The sequence below is a fragment of the Neomonachus schauinslandi genome, chromosome 10 (genome assembly GCF_002201575.2).
Source record: "Neomonachus schauinslandi chromosome 10, ASM220157v2, whole genome shotgun sequence".
In the NCBI taxonomy this organism is placed as follows: Eukaryota; Metazoa; Chordata; class Mammalia; order Carnivora; family Phocidae; genus Neomonachus; species Neomonachus schauinslandi.
Genome location: NC_058412.1, coordinates 25,839,700 through 25,856,426, shown reverse-complemented (window position 1 = coordinate 25,856,426; position 16,727 = coordinate 25,839,700). Strand labels below are relative to the sequence as shown.

At 35.9% G+C, this 16,727-nt stretch overlaps 1 protein-coding gene across 2 annotated transcripts in view; it reads right to left on the bottom strand.

Moving 5' to 3' along the window:
• The window catches only part of BIRC6 (baculoviral IAP repeat containing 6), a 222,930-nt gene that overhangs the window by 159,776 nt on the left and 46,427 nt on the right, over positions 1 to 16,727 (bottom strand). For both annotated transcript variants that reach the window (XM_021697618.2, XM_044918838.1), the window contains exons 7-10: positions 13,734 to 13,956; positions 13,495 to 13,655; positions 8,071 to 8,129; positions 1,952 to 3,346 (exon numbers count right to left, since the gene is read on the bottom strand). In XM_021697618.2, coding sequence (XP_021553293.2) covers positions 1,952 to 3,346; positions 8,071 to 8,129; positions 13,495 to 13,655; positions 13,734 to 13,956 — 1,838 coding nt within the window. The remainder of the gene's footprint in view (positions 1 to 1,951; positions 3,347 to 8,070; positions 8,130 to 13,494; positions 13,656 to 13,733; positions 13,957 to 16,727) is intronic.

Below are 16,727 nucleotides of genomic sequence, written 5' to 3'. Positions count from 1 at the left end.
TACATTTTAAAACATCAACTTTTCTTCCCTCTTTTTTGTTACTAATCTCATCTTTTCACATCTATCTTGACCAGTCAATCCTTGAAGAACTAGGAGATAATTTTCAAAGTGCTTAACTTCTCAGGCTTTTTCTTGTCCATTGATCCATCTGGATAAATTCCCTATCACATGAGATCGATTCCTAGAACTTTTCATTGTCCAAACTCCAAGAATACATTAATCTATTTAAACACTACTTATCCTCTGTCTCACAAAAGCATATCTCATCAAACAATTAAAATCATTAAACCCTGACTGTATTTCTGGAAAATACTAGTATCTAACACAGATGTGCCCTGGGCCTAGGTCACTCAGGTTCCAAATTCAGCTCCATTCTGGATGGCCTATGGCATATTAAATTGTTTTCATTTTTTAAATCTTTCACATTAAAAGATTCTTTAAAATTCAATGTATGAGTCTTCTTTCTTTTTTTTAAGTAGGCTCCATTACTTTAAGTGGGCTCCACACCCAGCATGGGCTTGAACTCATGACCCTGAGATCAAGACCTGAGCTGAGATCAAGAGTGAGACACTTAACCAACTGAGCCACCCAGATGCCCCTACAAGTCTTATGCTTTTGTTACATTCTAGCAGTATAATGTAGTTTAAGCACCCTGACAACAGATGCCCAGGTATGAATGCTGACTCTGTCATTTATTAGCTCTGTGACTTAGGCAAGTTACTTAACCTCTCCTTCCCTCAGTTTCCTTATCTGTAAAATGAAGACAATAATAGTATATACCTCATAAAGTTGGCATGATGACTAAACAAATTATGAGAAGTAAAGCTCTCACAACAGTGAACTGGCACATACATGATCAAAAACTTCAAATTATCCTTCACACCACATAGTATTTTAATGGTTTTTCTAAACTTTATCAACTCTAATTCAAAGTTTAATTAGTCTAAAGTTATTCTGCATTGCTCATTTTTAAAATTAATCTATTTGGGTTTTGATGTTATTTGAAGATTTTTCTTCCCCTTATTTCACTAGATGTATTTCAAAGAAGGCAATCTGAACCACTACATTCACCACTACTCTTCTTGGCCAAACTCTTGCAATCTTTTAAAGCGAGGAAAAACTCGGATTAATTCCTCCCAAGAACCACAAATGAGATGTATGATTCTCCTCACACCCAGGTCTTCTCCCAAGCACTGGTTATAGTTACCTGGGCTTCAAATACCTCCTGACCCTAAATTCCTACTAAACTATCAATAAGACTACTCATTTTGCCTGATATTGTCAGTAATCCATTTCAAAAACTGCTTTATCTTTCCAACTTAAAATATATAATAAGAAAAGTAGGAGGAAAAATGCACACTATGTGTTACTCTGTATGGGGCCTCAAATGTTGCAAAGCTGATTCAACCATTAGCCAAAGGTAAGTAATAAATCAGAAAAGAAAAATTTATTTGGCAAAACTAGTATTCATTCGCTAAATATTTTTATTTCAGGAGGAAATAATGACCAATATATATACTCTGTGCCAAAAACGTTATATACATTATTTCATTTCATTCTAAGAAGCCTGATAACAGGCCTTTTTATCCTCGTCTATAAATAAACAAAGGTTTACTGAGTTTAAAGTAACTTGCCCAAGGCCACAAATTTGAGCAGATGCAGAGTCAGGACTCACAGAAACAACAGCAGGTTATTTTCTTGAGGTTAAAGCAGAGAAGATACTTTCTGAGAGACTTATTAACTTATTTACAATTAGAATCCTTACCTAGGGCAGTAGAAAAAAGTTTTAAAAAGTTAAAACAGTAGAAAGATTTACCGCTTCATTATAAAAAAAATAAATTTCTCTCCATCTATATGGATCTAAAATTCATACTAGGTATGCATATAAATGAATGCCATATACACTGATTTTATAAGATTTGTAGGAGAACCAAACAAACCAAGAGCTTACCTTTGGTGCATGCACACAGCCTGTCTGTGCCCGAGCAGTAAATGACAGAAACAAATGTGTCCTGTTCCTCAGTGCCCTCCTTTTTGGGAGGTTCCACTTTGGCCAAAATTTCAAAGTTTGAAAGATCTAATATTTTTACATATCCTCCCTGAGTGGTTATTACCAGGTGTCCAAGAGTAGAAATATCAGCCTTTTTTTCTCTTTCAATGCCATTCTTTGAGGTTAACTGCATTTCCTCAACAGGTTCCTCACAGTCATCTTCTCGATTATCCAATATATCTGGTGGAAGCAAAATGAGCGAGGTAATTGTGTCCTGGGGGTCTTTGATATGTTGGATTTTTATTGGCTCCTCTTCTAAAGTCACTATCCGAGTGGCATAATTCATTTTATAAAGTATTAAATATCCACCACTAATATTCCTCTGCTCAGGCTGAATTATCAAAGGAGTTTGTACATCTGCTGGTGATTCATGTTGGATTACACTAATATTTGCACCATTCACTACAGCAAGATTTGATTCCAGCTCACCTTTCCGTCTATTACATAGTGCAGAGTTTAATTTATTTAAATTATTCAAGGCCTCTACTTGATTTATTGCACTCAAGGATTCAACAGGGCATGTCCGCAGTCCTACCAACAAATGAATTCCATCAGCACAAGGAGTTAAGGAGTCTATACAAAGATTCTCCTCCTCTGCAAACTTTGGCAGCCTTAAGCACTGAACCAAAGTCCCAGGCTTGGGAAACACAGAGTTCCACTTCTCAGAATCTGGAGAGGTAAGGTTGGCTGCTGCATCTGCAAATTGCTGAATGTAAGTCACAGGAGGATCCTGCAACAACAACTGCTCCTGACTATCCAGCTCCATTTCAATAATCTGTGGAACTGTAAAACCATCATCATGCAAACTTTTGCTCATTATATTGTTCATCTGTGAAAATATTTTTCCTGCTTTCTCATCAGATTCCTTGATGCTATAAAGAAGCAAAATGGGTAAAGTCCTCCTTACCAGAGGAGAATTTAACTCTGAATTAGTGCAGGATTCATTGTCAGTTGACCCTTGTTCTGATATACTTTCACCCTGAGTTCTGCTTAAACCATCCAGTGACCTGTGAGAATTACTACTAATGGGTGAGGTAGCAGGAGATTTATATGTTAATAAACCTCCAGCTAATAAACATGGAAAGGGAATGTTGTGTTGTTCCTGGTGCTTTTCCTTTGTCTTTTCACTCTTAGAGTTTGTTAAGCAAGGATTTGCCCCAAGTTCTTCAAGATCCTTAACAGTATCTTCAAGCACATTTGCCACAATCTCCCACTGAAGTTTTTCAGGCTGCTGCAGAATGCTGAGTGCTGTTATATCAAGGCTCACTTCCATGGCTTCCTTCTGTGATGTATGCCCTTCGAAAAGGAACAATATTCATTAGAATTGGCCTTGAGATTGGCAAATCACGAATCTTTAGTATAACGCTTTCATTACTTTTCTTACTCATCCAATCAGTGCATTATAATTACATAAGAGGAAGAAATTAAAGTATTTTAAAGGGAAGTTAATCAAATCTGAGGTAAATCTACTCAGAAAAACCACTGACGTATTCAAGAGAGTCAAAATCATTTTCAATTCAGAATATATTCTCTTGGCAATTAATGAGCAACCCTCCCCCACCCTTTTTAATTTATGAGAATGGTTAAAGAATGAAGACATTATTAGTATCAAAATATAGGATTTCTGTCCTTTAATTCTAAACCAAAAAACATTCAATACCATTATAACTATCACTTATGCACTTTATAGAATATCCATGAAACATGATTATATTGTCAGTTCCCCTTCTTTTACCATTTAGAAGAAGTCATAGCATGCTCTCCTCTCTCCTACCCCACCATGCTAATTATCAGTTGATTATCATAGTACACAATGTAATTCTAACCTCAGCTTAGAAAAAAATTATAACTAGGAAGGAAAAGTTCCCAAAATTTGCCATTTTAAAGTGAAGCATAAAGCATCTTCTGCGTTATCTGCTAATTTATAGCTCATTTAAAGTTAACTACATTACCCCTTATGATCTTTTGTCCATTGTGTGCTCTCCCCTTACAAAGAGTACAAAAGTCATTTCTCAGTCTCAGTGCTCCAAAAATACCACGTCTGTCTACACAAAACCTTGCAACAGATGTCAGTCAACCCCTAAACCAGGTATAATCTCTTGATATTGAACTGAAAGTCTGAACCAATTTGTTTCTTTCTCAATAGCAAAAAATACTATCAGTCAACAACAACATTATTAGCAACAGTAATGTCTAAGTATTTTTTTTTTTGAAGATTTTAAATATTTATTTGACAGAGAGAGACACAGCGAGAGAGGGAACACAAGCAGGGGGAGCGGGAGAGGGAGAAGCAGGCTGCCCGCCGAGCAGGGAGCCCGATGTGGGGCTCGATCCCAGGACCCTGGGATCATGACCTGAGCTGAAGGCAGTCGCTTAACCAACTGAGCCACCCAGGCATCCCAATGTCTAAGTATTTCTTAGGGAAAAAAAAAAGCACTGGAATTGGCTTTATGATTTTAGATAAGAAAAATACAGAAGAGTAAAAGAAATAAATATAACTCGAAACTGCATGAAAGTTTGAAAGCTGCCCAAGTAACGTGCAACTGAGATTCATGGAACATCATATACTTAACACGTACTGAAAGTTCTGTTCACACCATTTCTGTTAACTATTTCGTTAACTATTTCTTTAAAATGCTCACTGGCAGCTCTACCTCTAATTTCCCATTTTCTGAGGATAATCTTCTTAATTCAAATAATGTTGCTATTATGACCTAAAACTGAAACCATTTCTAGTTAAATGGAAGAAAATTGTAATTATACACTCAACAGTTTAATTGTCCTAATGAAGCTGTTCATTTACACAACCACTCGTTTGGCTACGTTCACATGCAGTCTGTCTATACTGCCATGCATTAGTTATATATATTAACTCTACTAATTTAGATTTGAAATTAAAAGTTGACAGTAAGATTTTGATACCATATAGTACACTATAATAAATCTTAAGGATGCTCAACTATCTTTTGGACTAAACTGAAACTTATATAAATGATTTTTCTAATGTGTGTGGTTTTTTTTTTTAGTTATGGTCAGAAATTGCCAGGAAAAAAAAGTTAGTGTATGTATATAGAGGTTAAAAACAAAATAACCACAAATTACATGTATTAACACACATTTAAGAAATATTCAAAGTAAATGGCATAGAAAGTGGGGCTATTCATTAAGACGGGCAGCATGATAAGTGGGATTATTACTCTGCTTTTTCCCAACAAAGTAACATCTAAGAAACAGCCTATGCTATACGTTCTACTTCAGAGGACAGACAAAGCACAATGACAACTGTCAAATACTGCAGTAAGGAAATCTGTATTCTTATCTCAGAATTTCTCAAACCTACTGGACTACAAAACAAGTTTTTACATAATATAGCTATAAACAGACTGCAATACAATATTCTCCAGATAATCATTGTGGGAAACCCTTCTCTCCTCTGCTTACTTAGGTAGTGTCAGCCAGCAGTTCTATCAGCCAAACTTCCTGAGGTGAGCAACTAGGTTTTACCTAAGCACTTTTCTAAAACTAAGAAATTTCAATTTGCACCCTCCTTCAATCTCCTGTCAAACACTCTTCCCACTCTTCACAAGAAGCAAATATATCCTTAATTCGGTTATCTGGCCCCAAAACCAAACTTTTCTCTCTGACATCATCTAGATACTTTCAAAAGCCGTAACCTTCAAATGAAAAACAGGTAAAAGTCTCTTAGGTAAGAAATACATTCTGTAATTCTTCAGACTGTATCATTCACTTTGACGGGAACTACCTAGAGTTAGTAAATGTAAATTTTGAAATAGCATCTATGACTTACTTTAGATACTTCAGGAAAAGAACACACTTCCCATTCATATCACGAGCCTCCATAAACTCGCCAATGAACTACCAATGTCAGAGAATTAACTTAGAAGATATAGTAGTCCACCCCCCCCCCTTTATAGGCAGGGGATACATTCCAAGAACCCCTAGTGGACACCTGAAACTGCAGACAGCACAAAACTCTGTATATACTAGGTTTTATTTGAATACATACACATGATAAAGTTTAATTTGCAAATTAGGCACAGTAAGAGATTAACAGCAATATCTAATAATAAAATAGAATTATAATAATATACTGTATTAAAGTTAGGTCAATGTGTTTTCTCTCCCAAAATATCTTACTATACTGTACTCACTTTTCTTGTGATGATGTGAGATAAAATGCCTATGCGATGAGATGAAGTGAGGTGAATGACATAGGCATTGTGTCCTAGCATTCTGCTACTAGGTTATCTGCTCAGGATAACAGTTGACCTAAGGTAACTGAAACTGTGGAAAGCGAAACCCCGAGTGAGGTGGACTACTACCCCTATTTTACTACAAATGAATGAACTACTTATAAGTCCTAAAAGGAGGGAATTAAAAATTCTGAACCAGAAGAATTTTTTTCTCTTTCCATAGCTACCTTTTAATACTACATAAGGAAAACAACCCCTACCCTAAATATGTATCACAGAAAAAGCCAACAAAAATACATGGTGACTTTCTAGATACCGGGAAGTGAGATAAACAAGGCTACAGTATCTAAAGGAAGTGTGAAAAAGCAACTAGGCATAGATGAGAAAGGTAAAAGTAGGAAAGGGATAAAGAAATAGATACTATAATTACAAAAATACCTACTGAGATTACTGGACCCAGAGAAAAGAGCAAAGCTACAGCATACAAAGGAAAGGTTATGGTTAGAATCAAAAACTTTAAGAGCAGAAAAAAGGAACACTGAGCTCAAACACTTCACTTTACAAAGGAAAAACTGAGGCCCAGAGAGTTTAAGTGACTTGACAAGACCAAAGAGTGAATTAGCAGAAGAATTCAAGCTCTAACCAGGTCTCCAGGTAACCTGTGACCAGTTTAGTATTCTTTCCCAGATTAAGAAAATGCAATTGTAGCCCTTTTCTGTTTTTGCAAAAGGACAACAAAATGGGAAAGGAGCATTACCTTCATCAGACTAATTTTTTTAAATGAATCTATTCTTTATTTTTCTAGAGCTAATTATACATTTGTAAATTATTCCGGGCATTTTCCTACTTTAAAATTTTTTTCATTGCTAAAAACTACTACTTCAAAAGACAACTAAGGTTTAACTCCAAATCAGTCTAGCGTTGTTTGGGGGGGGCTTTAAAAAAATTTCATGACAATTTAGAATTTAGAGAGCACTTGCTATTCTATACTCACTCTAATTTTTGACAACTGTACTATACAAAGTCGTGTCTCTTCCCCCAGAGATTTAACAAGTTATATATGTCCTCAGTTCCTGAAACAGGACATTACAGAACAGCCGCAATTTAGTACCAGTCACTTTTTTAAACTATTGGCTACTTCCCAGGTACTATTATTTTTATCTTAATCAGTCCCCAAAACTCTAATTAACAGATGTTAACATAACTCTTTTATGTATTGGGAAATGCATTCAGCCTATAATAAAATGACAAGAATTTGAATTCTGATATGGAAAAACTATTTTGAGATGTACTATTAGCCTTGCCTATTACAAAACTACATTAAAATTTGAAGCACATGCTTTCACCATTAACATTTCATAAGATAATGAGTAAGGCAGCACTTACTTGATGCCTTAATGTCTATGATTTTATACTTTAAAATTTATTCTCTCTTTACCTGTTTTATTTTGGGGATAAAGAACCTTAATTTCAGTATTACTTTTATTTAACAACAGAATAAATTATGCAAATAAACTGAACACATTCTGAAGGGCTTAATGTGTATTCCTTGACATGTGTGACAAAAATTTAGTAAAACTTTAACTTGTTTGGCTCAAATACATACCATTTAAAATTTAAGTATGGGACTCTACATATACTAATTCAAGATCTCTAATGTTTAACATTTGAGTTTTCTGTGTATATTAGTGAAAATGTAGAGTTTGCATTAACTAAGAAATTTAGAATTAAGTAATATTTAGCTTTACCTATAACTGTATAAATGCAAGGATTTAAACAAGAGATTATCTGACATTTTTAACATACCTGTCACAGAATCTGATCTGGAATGCTCTTCACTGTCTGAATCCTCCAGTAAATCATCACTTAAAGACAAAGTAAAAAATAATTTGAATTTCAAAAAAAGGTATGCATATTATGAGACAAAGAAAAAAGTTACAACAACCACTGCTCTGCATCTCAAATATAAGTATCATACAAAACTATTAAACCTCGCTTAAATGACATATAAGTAGTCTGAGATAATAACCAATTGACAATGCTGGTATTGGATTACCTTAAAATCATGAAATAAGTATCTGTCTGAAACAGAAAGTGGAAACCTCTAAGAATCTATAATAAAATTTGTAGGGATCTGAAGACTGTTAAGGTGTGACTGGGAATAGTCAGGTAAATAAACAGATAAAAGAGAGAAGCAGCTAATAAAATCAAGTACAAGCTTCAGGTAGTAAAATTTTAATAACTATTGTATTACTGAATTCAGGAAAGTTGTCCTAAAATCAAATAAAAGAGCTATATAAATACGTATATATGTACACGTTTACACACACACACACACACACACACACGCATTTCATTTTTGTGTTTGCTTTGTTTGTTTTGGAAGGGGTAATAAGAACTCCTTGACAAGCAGGGAAACCATTACAACTCAGAAGTTAGGGATTAAGAGGAGAGGATGTCCCTCCTTGACTCTTCACTCAGATAGTCAAGAAATTGCCAGCCTCCCTCTTTGCATCCATCTTTATCCTCACTCTCATCTGTTAGCAAACAAGAACAAAATGTAATAAAAGATCACTCTAGCACAATATGAGACTGTGTCAGTACTCTATCAGCACGTCTACAGCAGTTCTAAAATTCTGATGACCTCAATTAAAAAAAAAAATTAAAAGATATATTTTGAAGGAAAGAAAGAAAATACTAACTCTCCCTTTTTGAAACAACGTATTTCACTTACAACTGAAATAACGAGGCACTTAAGTAATTTTAAATGAAATGCAAGTTAGTAATCTCTGTTAAAAATGTTTGAAATACGGGGCAGGGGCAGGGCTTGGTTAGACATTTTTTTTTTAATTTTTTATTTATTTGAGAGAGAGAGAATGAGAGAGAGAGCATGAGGGGGGGAGGGTCAGAGGGAGAAGGAGACTCCTCGCCAAGCAAGGTGCCCGATGCGGGACTCGATCCTGGGACTCCAGGATCATGACCTGAGCCGAAGGCAGTCGCTCAACCAACTGAGCCACCCAGGCGCCCTTGGTTAGACATTTTTGACAAATTTCTGTGTTTTAAGTTTTTCAAGTGGAAACTGTCCATAAAACAATTCTGTGCTATAATTTAAAACAACAAAAAAGGGGCACCTGGGTGGCTCAGTCATTAAGCGTCTGCCTTCAGCTCAGGTCATGATCCCAGGGTCCTGGGATCGAGCCCCGCATCAGGCTCCCTGCTCGGTGGGAAGTCTGCTTCTCCCTCTCCCAATCCCCCTGCTTGTGTTTCCTCTCTCACTGTGTCTCTCTGTCAAATTAAAAAAAAAAAGATTTAAAACAACCAAAAAAATATGCAAAAGTTCAAGATCAGCTGCTAATTAGCCTTAAGCTATTTAAATGCTAACTGGCTGATTTCAGAGAAATAATAAAGATACTTAGAAAAATAAATCCCAAGAGGAAATATTAATCATTGGGAATTATCCAGAATAAAGAACTCCAAACCAAGAAGACACAAGAGGTTTCAAGTATGGGTTTTCACATTAAAAGAAAACCAAGTTGGGGCGCCTGGGTGGCTCAGTTGGTTGGGCGACTGCCTTCGGCTCAGGTCATGATCCTGGAGTCCCGGGATCGAGTCCCGCATCGGGCTCCCTGCTCGGCAGGGAGTCTGCTTCTCCCTCTGACCCTCCCCCCTCTCATGTGCTTTCTCTAATTCTCTCTCTCTCAAATAAATAAATAAAATCTTAAAAAAAAAAAGAAAACCAAGTTATTACCCAGCTATAAGGAAAAAAGTTTAAATAAAGTAGTTACATATTTTATTTTTTATTTTATTTTTTTTTATTTATTTAAGTAGGCTTCACGCCCAGTGTAGAGCCCAACACAGCGCTTGAACTCACGACCCTGAGATCAAAACCTGAGCTGAGATCAAGAGCTGGATATTTAACTGACTGAGCCACTGAGACGCCCCAGGTAGTTGTATATTTTAAAGAAGGAAATCAAGGTGTCTTGATATGAAATTACAAATAATGTTACAAAGAGTTGCCAGATAATCACCATAACTGGAAAAACAAAAGTTCTTTCTAAAGTTTTTCAAAATACAATCTTTTTTCAAAAAATTTGATAGAAAAATTCTCATACCCTTACATAATAAAATCATATAAGTTCAATGACTGAATTGTACACTAAAAGGGTGAATTTTATGATATATAACTATACCTTAAAACTCTTAAATATGGGTTAAAAAAACACATAAGTACACATTAAAAAATTTACATATATAAATGTTAACATAACTGGACAACATGATTATGGGTACTCTACGTTTCTTCAAGGTACTTCTCTGTATTGTCCAATTTTTCTATGTTAAGCATGCATTAGGTTTATAACAGACACTAGATTTACTAAAGCGTTTTACAAGTGCAAAACCTTTTGCAGAGTAAAAAAAATGCAAATTAAATAGGATATTATGAATAAGTTTTAAGTTAGGATTATCTATTTTTGAAAACTGAAGATACACTAGTTATCATATGCATACTTTAGCTTTGATATATCAATACTATATAAACAAGTTCAAAGTTAAAAGCAGGAAATATTTACCAATTTGAAAAATATAACATATAAAATGAGACAAAAATGTTAATTCATTTAAATTAAATGTGTTCCCAAATAAATAATCTTCTTTCCCAAATAAATATTCATCCCTGAATAAATTCAGAACAAAGATAAATGTTATCTTTCAAGTAGAAATGGTCATAAACAATCCATAAGCAAACTATACTGCTAATTAAGCTTCTTGGCTAAGTTTTAATTTGTTCAATTAACATACTATTCTTTGACCTAATGAAACTCACACAGTGTATTTTAAAACAAATATATTGTGTATTATGCCACAAAATCAGTATTAGTTTGGTTCAGTATATTCACTACCAATGCAACAGAAATCCTGCTACCTTTGGGGGGAGGGAAAGCAAGAGAGGGAAACTGAGGTTAGAGAGGAAGTTCTACCTCTTCACCTTCCTCCTACCTCCGCAACTTAAGAGTACTCTTTCTGTATGATTCACTTCACTATCTTAGCAGAAAAGAGTCCTTCTACCCTGGAAAGAACACCTCTTAAAAGCACGCAGATATTTATATCTCACCTCCAGCACACTACCCCAACATAATACCTGTCCACCTAAGATACTGGGTGTTTACTGAAAATGTACATTTTACCTACGTGTGTGTGTGCGCATGTGTGTAATCTTAAAAAGTATGTCTTGATTCAATTTTTAATCCCCAAATTACAAAACTCCAAGACGAAAGTTCTAACTATAATCAGTGTTCAGGGGCACCTGGGTGGCGCAGTCGGTTAAGCACCGACTCTTGGTTTCAGCTCAAGTCGTGATCTCAGGATGGGGCTCCACACTCAGCAGAGTCATTTCAGATTCTCTCTACCTCTCCCTCTACCCCTCCTGTTTGTGCTCTCTCTCTAAAATAAGTAAATAAATCTTTTTTTTTTTTAATTTATTTATTTGACAGAGAGAGAGAGAGTGAGAGAGGGAACACAAGCAGGGGGAGTGGGAGAGGGAGAAGCAGGCTTCCCACCAAGCAGGGAGCCCGATACGGGGCTCGATCCCAGGACCCTGGGATCATGACCCGAGCCGGAGGCAGACGCTTAACAACTGAGCCACTCAGGCGCCCCAGTAAATAAATCTTTAAAAAAAAATAAATTTAATTAAATCAGTGTTCAGAAGCACATACCAATTTCATTATCTTCTATTAATTTTTCACTAACTTCTAAGAAAATCACAGAGCTCAAGCACACTTAACTTTCTAGTCCAATTGACAAATGTGATCAAAAGTCAGAGAGCAGGCCACCTGCTTTTCCATCAAGCTGGGAATTTATTCACACAGATTTATAATAACTGAGAACAGCCACGAAGCTTTAATTCAGTCTGTTTCAGAGCTCAGGCCACATTCATTTACCTACCCATAATTTATTCATCTTATTACCAAGAAAGACTAGACAGAGGTAACCTTCCCAACTACTATACTGTGAATTTTCCATTAATTCCATTAATGAAACAATTCGCACTAATTAAGTTTTACGTTAGGTTTTTTTTTTTTTTTTAAGATTTTATTTATCCACTTGACAGAGACACAGCGAGAGAGGGAACACAAGCAGGGGGAGTGAGAGAGGGAGAAGCAGGCTTCCAGCGGAGCAGGGAGCCCGATGCGGGGCTCGATCCCAGGACCCTGGGATCATGACCTGAGCCAAAGGCAGACGCTTAACGACTGAGACACCCAGGCACCCTAAGTTTTATGTTAGTTCTTAATGAAAGTACATGCCACCAAAGGGACTGTGAAGTAAAATACTGTTAAATCACACTGGCTGTGGTATAACGTCTATCGCACATCAGTAACATTAGAAGCCCCTGCCAGTGAAATGACAGAGCGCCTCAGCATCAGGACATCTGATCACAATTATAGGCTCCATTTCATACTGCTACCTTCAGAATCTTAAAAGGGAGTAGCTTCTACTGCTTGAGACAAGTTGAGTGGTTTTTGGAACCCTTCATTCTGTCTGCTTGAGAATACTGCACATGTTGCTCTATAATCCTAGCCCAGTTCAGAGTTACAACTGCAGTGTCTTGGGAGACAAGTGGGTAAAGCAGAATTATACTTTGACTCTCCAACCCCCACACAGATCAAATACAGCTACAGAAATCAAGACTGTCAGAAAAGCTGAAAGGAAAAGAATCCAACACAACAATTTTACCAAAATGTCTCTACAGCAATAATTATCATGCCTCAACTCATTGCTGACTACTGATAAACTGTTTTAAATAATCAGGTCATCTTGCCTAGCCACGGGTTATTTCACTATTCATTAGCACTTCTACAATTTGAGGTGCTAATGAAAACAAGTGGAAACCAAAATCATTTGGTTCAACTGCACTAGGAAAAGATTTAGAAAAAGGTAAAATAAGTTTAATCCAAGGATTCTGTTTCATTAGACTTTATTTTTCAGTGCACCAATTATTTCTAACTGGCAGAAATTGAGACAGAAAATAAAGTACATTTTACAGACGATGGCATTTCTGAACGAAAATTTTTCTCAAGTATCACACAGCTCCTTCAGATATTATAATTAAATGTTTGTTCTCTACTCTCTTGAACTAATAATTTTTTCTGCCCCTTTAATTAGAATTAAGAGAATATAAAATTTAGGAAAACACATAACTTTTATAAATGCCACTAAAAAAAATCCACATACCTATCTCCTTCCAATTTTGGTATGTCTGAGCAGCTAGAGGAGTCCTCCAGCCACGCCAAAGTTGGTCTCCTTGATTCAACTGCCGAGCTTGGTTCTCCCGACAGAATAAGCTGTTGTACAATTGCTGGGTCATATGCATTAATTTCAAACTTCAAGTGCACCTAAACGAATGAAAATCCTAAGTTTAAGACTGATTTTTTGCTCAATTACTAATCTGTGACTTCAAAATTAAAACATACCTTCATAAGTTTGGAAACATCCCATATGCAGATCTTTCCTCGTTTTGTTGCAGCAGCTAGAAAATGAGGGCAGCTTCCCGACCCAAAGCAAGCTATTCTGTCAGTTCCATCAGTACAGGGAAACTGTGCAGGACTTGTTGCGAGAGTGACGGACAACGGCACATTCTGGGTGTGCTCACCTTTCACAAACGGGCAGTTTGGGGAGTGTCTCTCGTGTTCGGACCTTTACACAGATTAAGGAAGGAAAGGTTTACTGAACAACAAAGCTGTCAAGTCTGTGGATTAAAACAGAACTCCAGGATCATCTTTTCTTTTTTAAAAAACAAAGTATGATTTATTAAAAGACTCAAATGCTACTTCATTCAATCCTATCAAGATCACTCTAACATAGTCAACCTCTCACTGTAGTAGCAGATTTTATTCCCTTTAATGGATTACACATAAAATCAGTCTCTGATGAAACAAAAATGCTATAGTATAATTTATACTATATTCACATACTGATAAAATTGTATAAAGTCTGGTATTTCCTCACACAGTTTCCTACAACTGTAAATAAGTAACTATTTTGTTTCGGTTTAAAATTGTCCATAAAGGGGGGCGCCTGGGTGGCTCAGTCGGTTAAGCGTCTGCCTTCGGCTCAGGTCATGATCCCAGGTCCTGGGATCGAGCCCCGCATCGGGCTCCCTGCTCCGCGGGAGGCCTGCTTTTCCCTCTCCCACTCCCCCTGCTTGTGTTCCCTCTCTGGCTGTGCCTCTCTCTGTCAAATAAATAAATAAAATCTTTAAGAAATAAAAATTAAAAAAAAAAATTCTCCATAAAGGTACAGCATGGTGACAATAGCTAGTAATATTTTATTATATACCTGAAATTTGAGAAGAGGATATGTCTTAAATTAGATCTTAACACATGTACACACACCAAGTGGTAACTGTACAGATGATGGATATATTAATTAGCTTGACTGTGGTGGTCTTTTATATATACCAAAACAGCAAGTTGTACACTTTAAATATATACAATTTTTACATGTTAAAGATATCTCTATACAGCTATTTTTAAAATTAATTATATATAATTATATGCCTATCTGTATCAGTGGCCACAACTGTAAATGACATATAATAAAAACTCAAATGTCATTCATATCACAAAAAACTTTTTAGTAAAGATCTGAAAGCAAAAAGATCTATAGAGTATGGATAAAATGACCTATATTAAGAACACAGAAATACATCTTATACATTCACTATAGGACCAGACCAGATAAATAACTTCTAAACAAAGTCTCTTTTCAAAGTAACACAGAAAGATAATATTCATAGACTGTACATTATTTCTTTCACATAAATGATTAATGAGCAAAAAGAAATGTTAAATTTCTTTACTTAGAAAATTCTAACATGTTTAATAAAAAATACAACACTAGGAATTCTCAAGACTAGTATAATGACTTTAAAAATCTTCCCAAATAGGGCGCCTGGGTGGCTCAGTCGTTAGGCGTCTGCCTTCGGCTCAGGTCATGATCCCAGGGTCCTGGGATCGAGCCCCGCATCGGGCTCCCTGCTCTATGGGAAGCCTGCTTCTCCCTCTCCCACTCCCCCTGCTTGTGTTCCCTCTCTCGCTGTGTCTCTCTCTGTCAAATAAATAAATAAAATCTTAAAAAAAAAAATAAAAAATAAATAAAAATAAAAATCTTCCCAAATATTGAAAGCAGGATCAACTTTAACACTTAAAAATTATGTCTCCTTAGCCTAGTGATGGGTATTAAAGAGGGCATGTATTGAATGGAGCACTGGGTTTTATATGCAAACAATGAATCATGGAACACTACATCAAATACTAATGATGTAATACATGGTGATTAACATAATAAAATTTTTAAAAAAATTATGTCTCCAACTTTGTGACTACTTTCTTTCTGGTTATTCTTTTTTCTTTTTTTTTTTTTTACTCTCACTAGCTGTAATTACAAGGCACTATTTGAAATGTCAGGATGTTGCTACCGAAAAAAGAACTTTTTTTTTTTTTTAATTTCCATGGCAAAGAAAGGAAAACTGTACTTATAAAATATGCCATTCCTTAGGGTGTATATATTTCTTTTTACAAGGCACCTGTGACTTACCTATATCCATATGTAAACCCTGGACAATTTGCAATATGCAGACGTCTTACATAATTTTTTTTACATGACACCCCCAAGCACATTTTTGTTTTTTTTAAGATTTTATTTATTTATTTGAGAGAGAGAGACACAGTAAGAGAGCAAACACAAGCAGGGAGATGGGAGAGGGAGAAGCAGGCCCCCCGCCGAGCAGGGAGCCTGATGCGGGGCTCGATCCCAGGACCCCGGGATCATGACCTGAGCCGAAGGCAGACGCTTAACCGACGGAGCCACCCAGGCGTCCCCCCCAAGCACATATTTTGACTGGATTCCCTTCCCAACTAAATCCTACGGTATTTTCCTCTTTCCATCCTTCTTTCTTCCCTGAGTTTTAACTTTTTAATTAAAATGTTTTTATACAAGTGACACCTAACTATATAAAAGAAAGCTAAATACCACTCAATTACAATATCCAATCCCAGTAATCTCTTTTCCCACCTCCAAATAATGTCTTTTATGAATTTAAGTGGTATACTTCTAAAATATTTTTATGTTTTTATATATATATATACATGTAAGAAAATTTTCATTTTAAATAAAAGTACTACTGTATGAATCATCCTACAATAAACTTCTTGACACAATAACGTAACTAAAAGTTACTGATGGTGAAGAATAGAGAGCAAACTATTGATTCCTTTTCACTGTTGGACAATAGTAGATTATATGAGCATACCACATTTTATCTGGCTATTCTATCCTGACAAACATTTAAGATGATTCCAGTTTTTCACTGCAGTTACCATCCACTCTGTGCCTCTGTGCACACAACAGGAATTAATTTTCTCAGGTATATAAGTAGAAGTGGAATCCCAGATATTTGCCAGGGC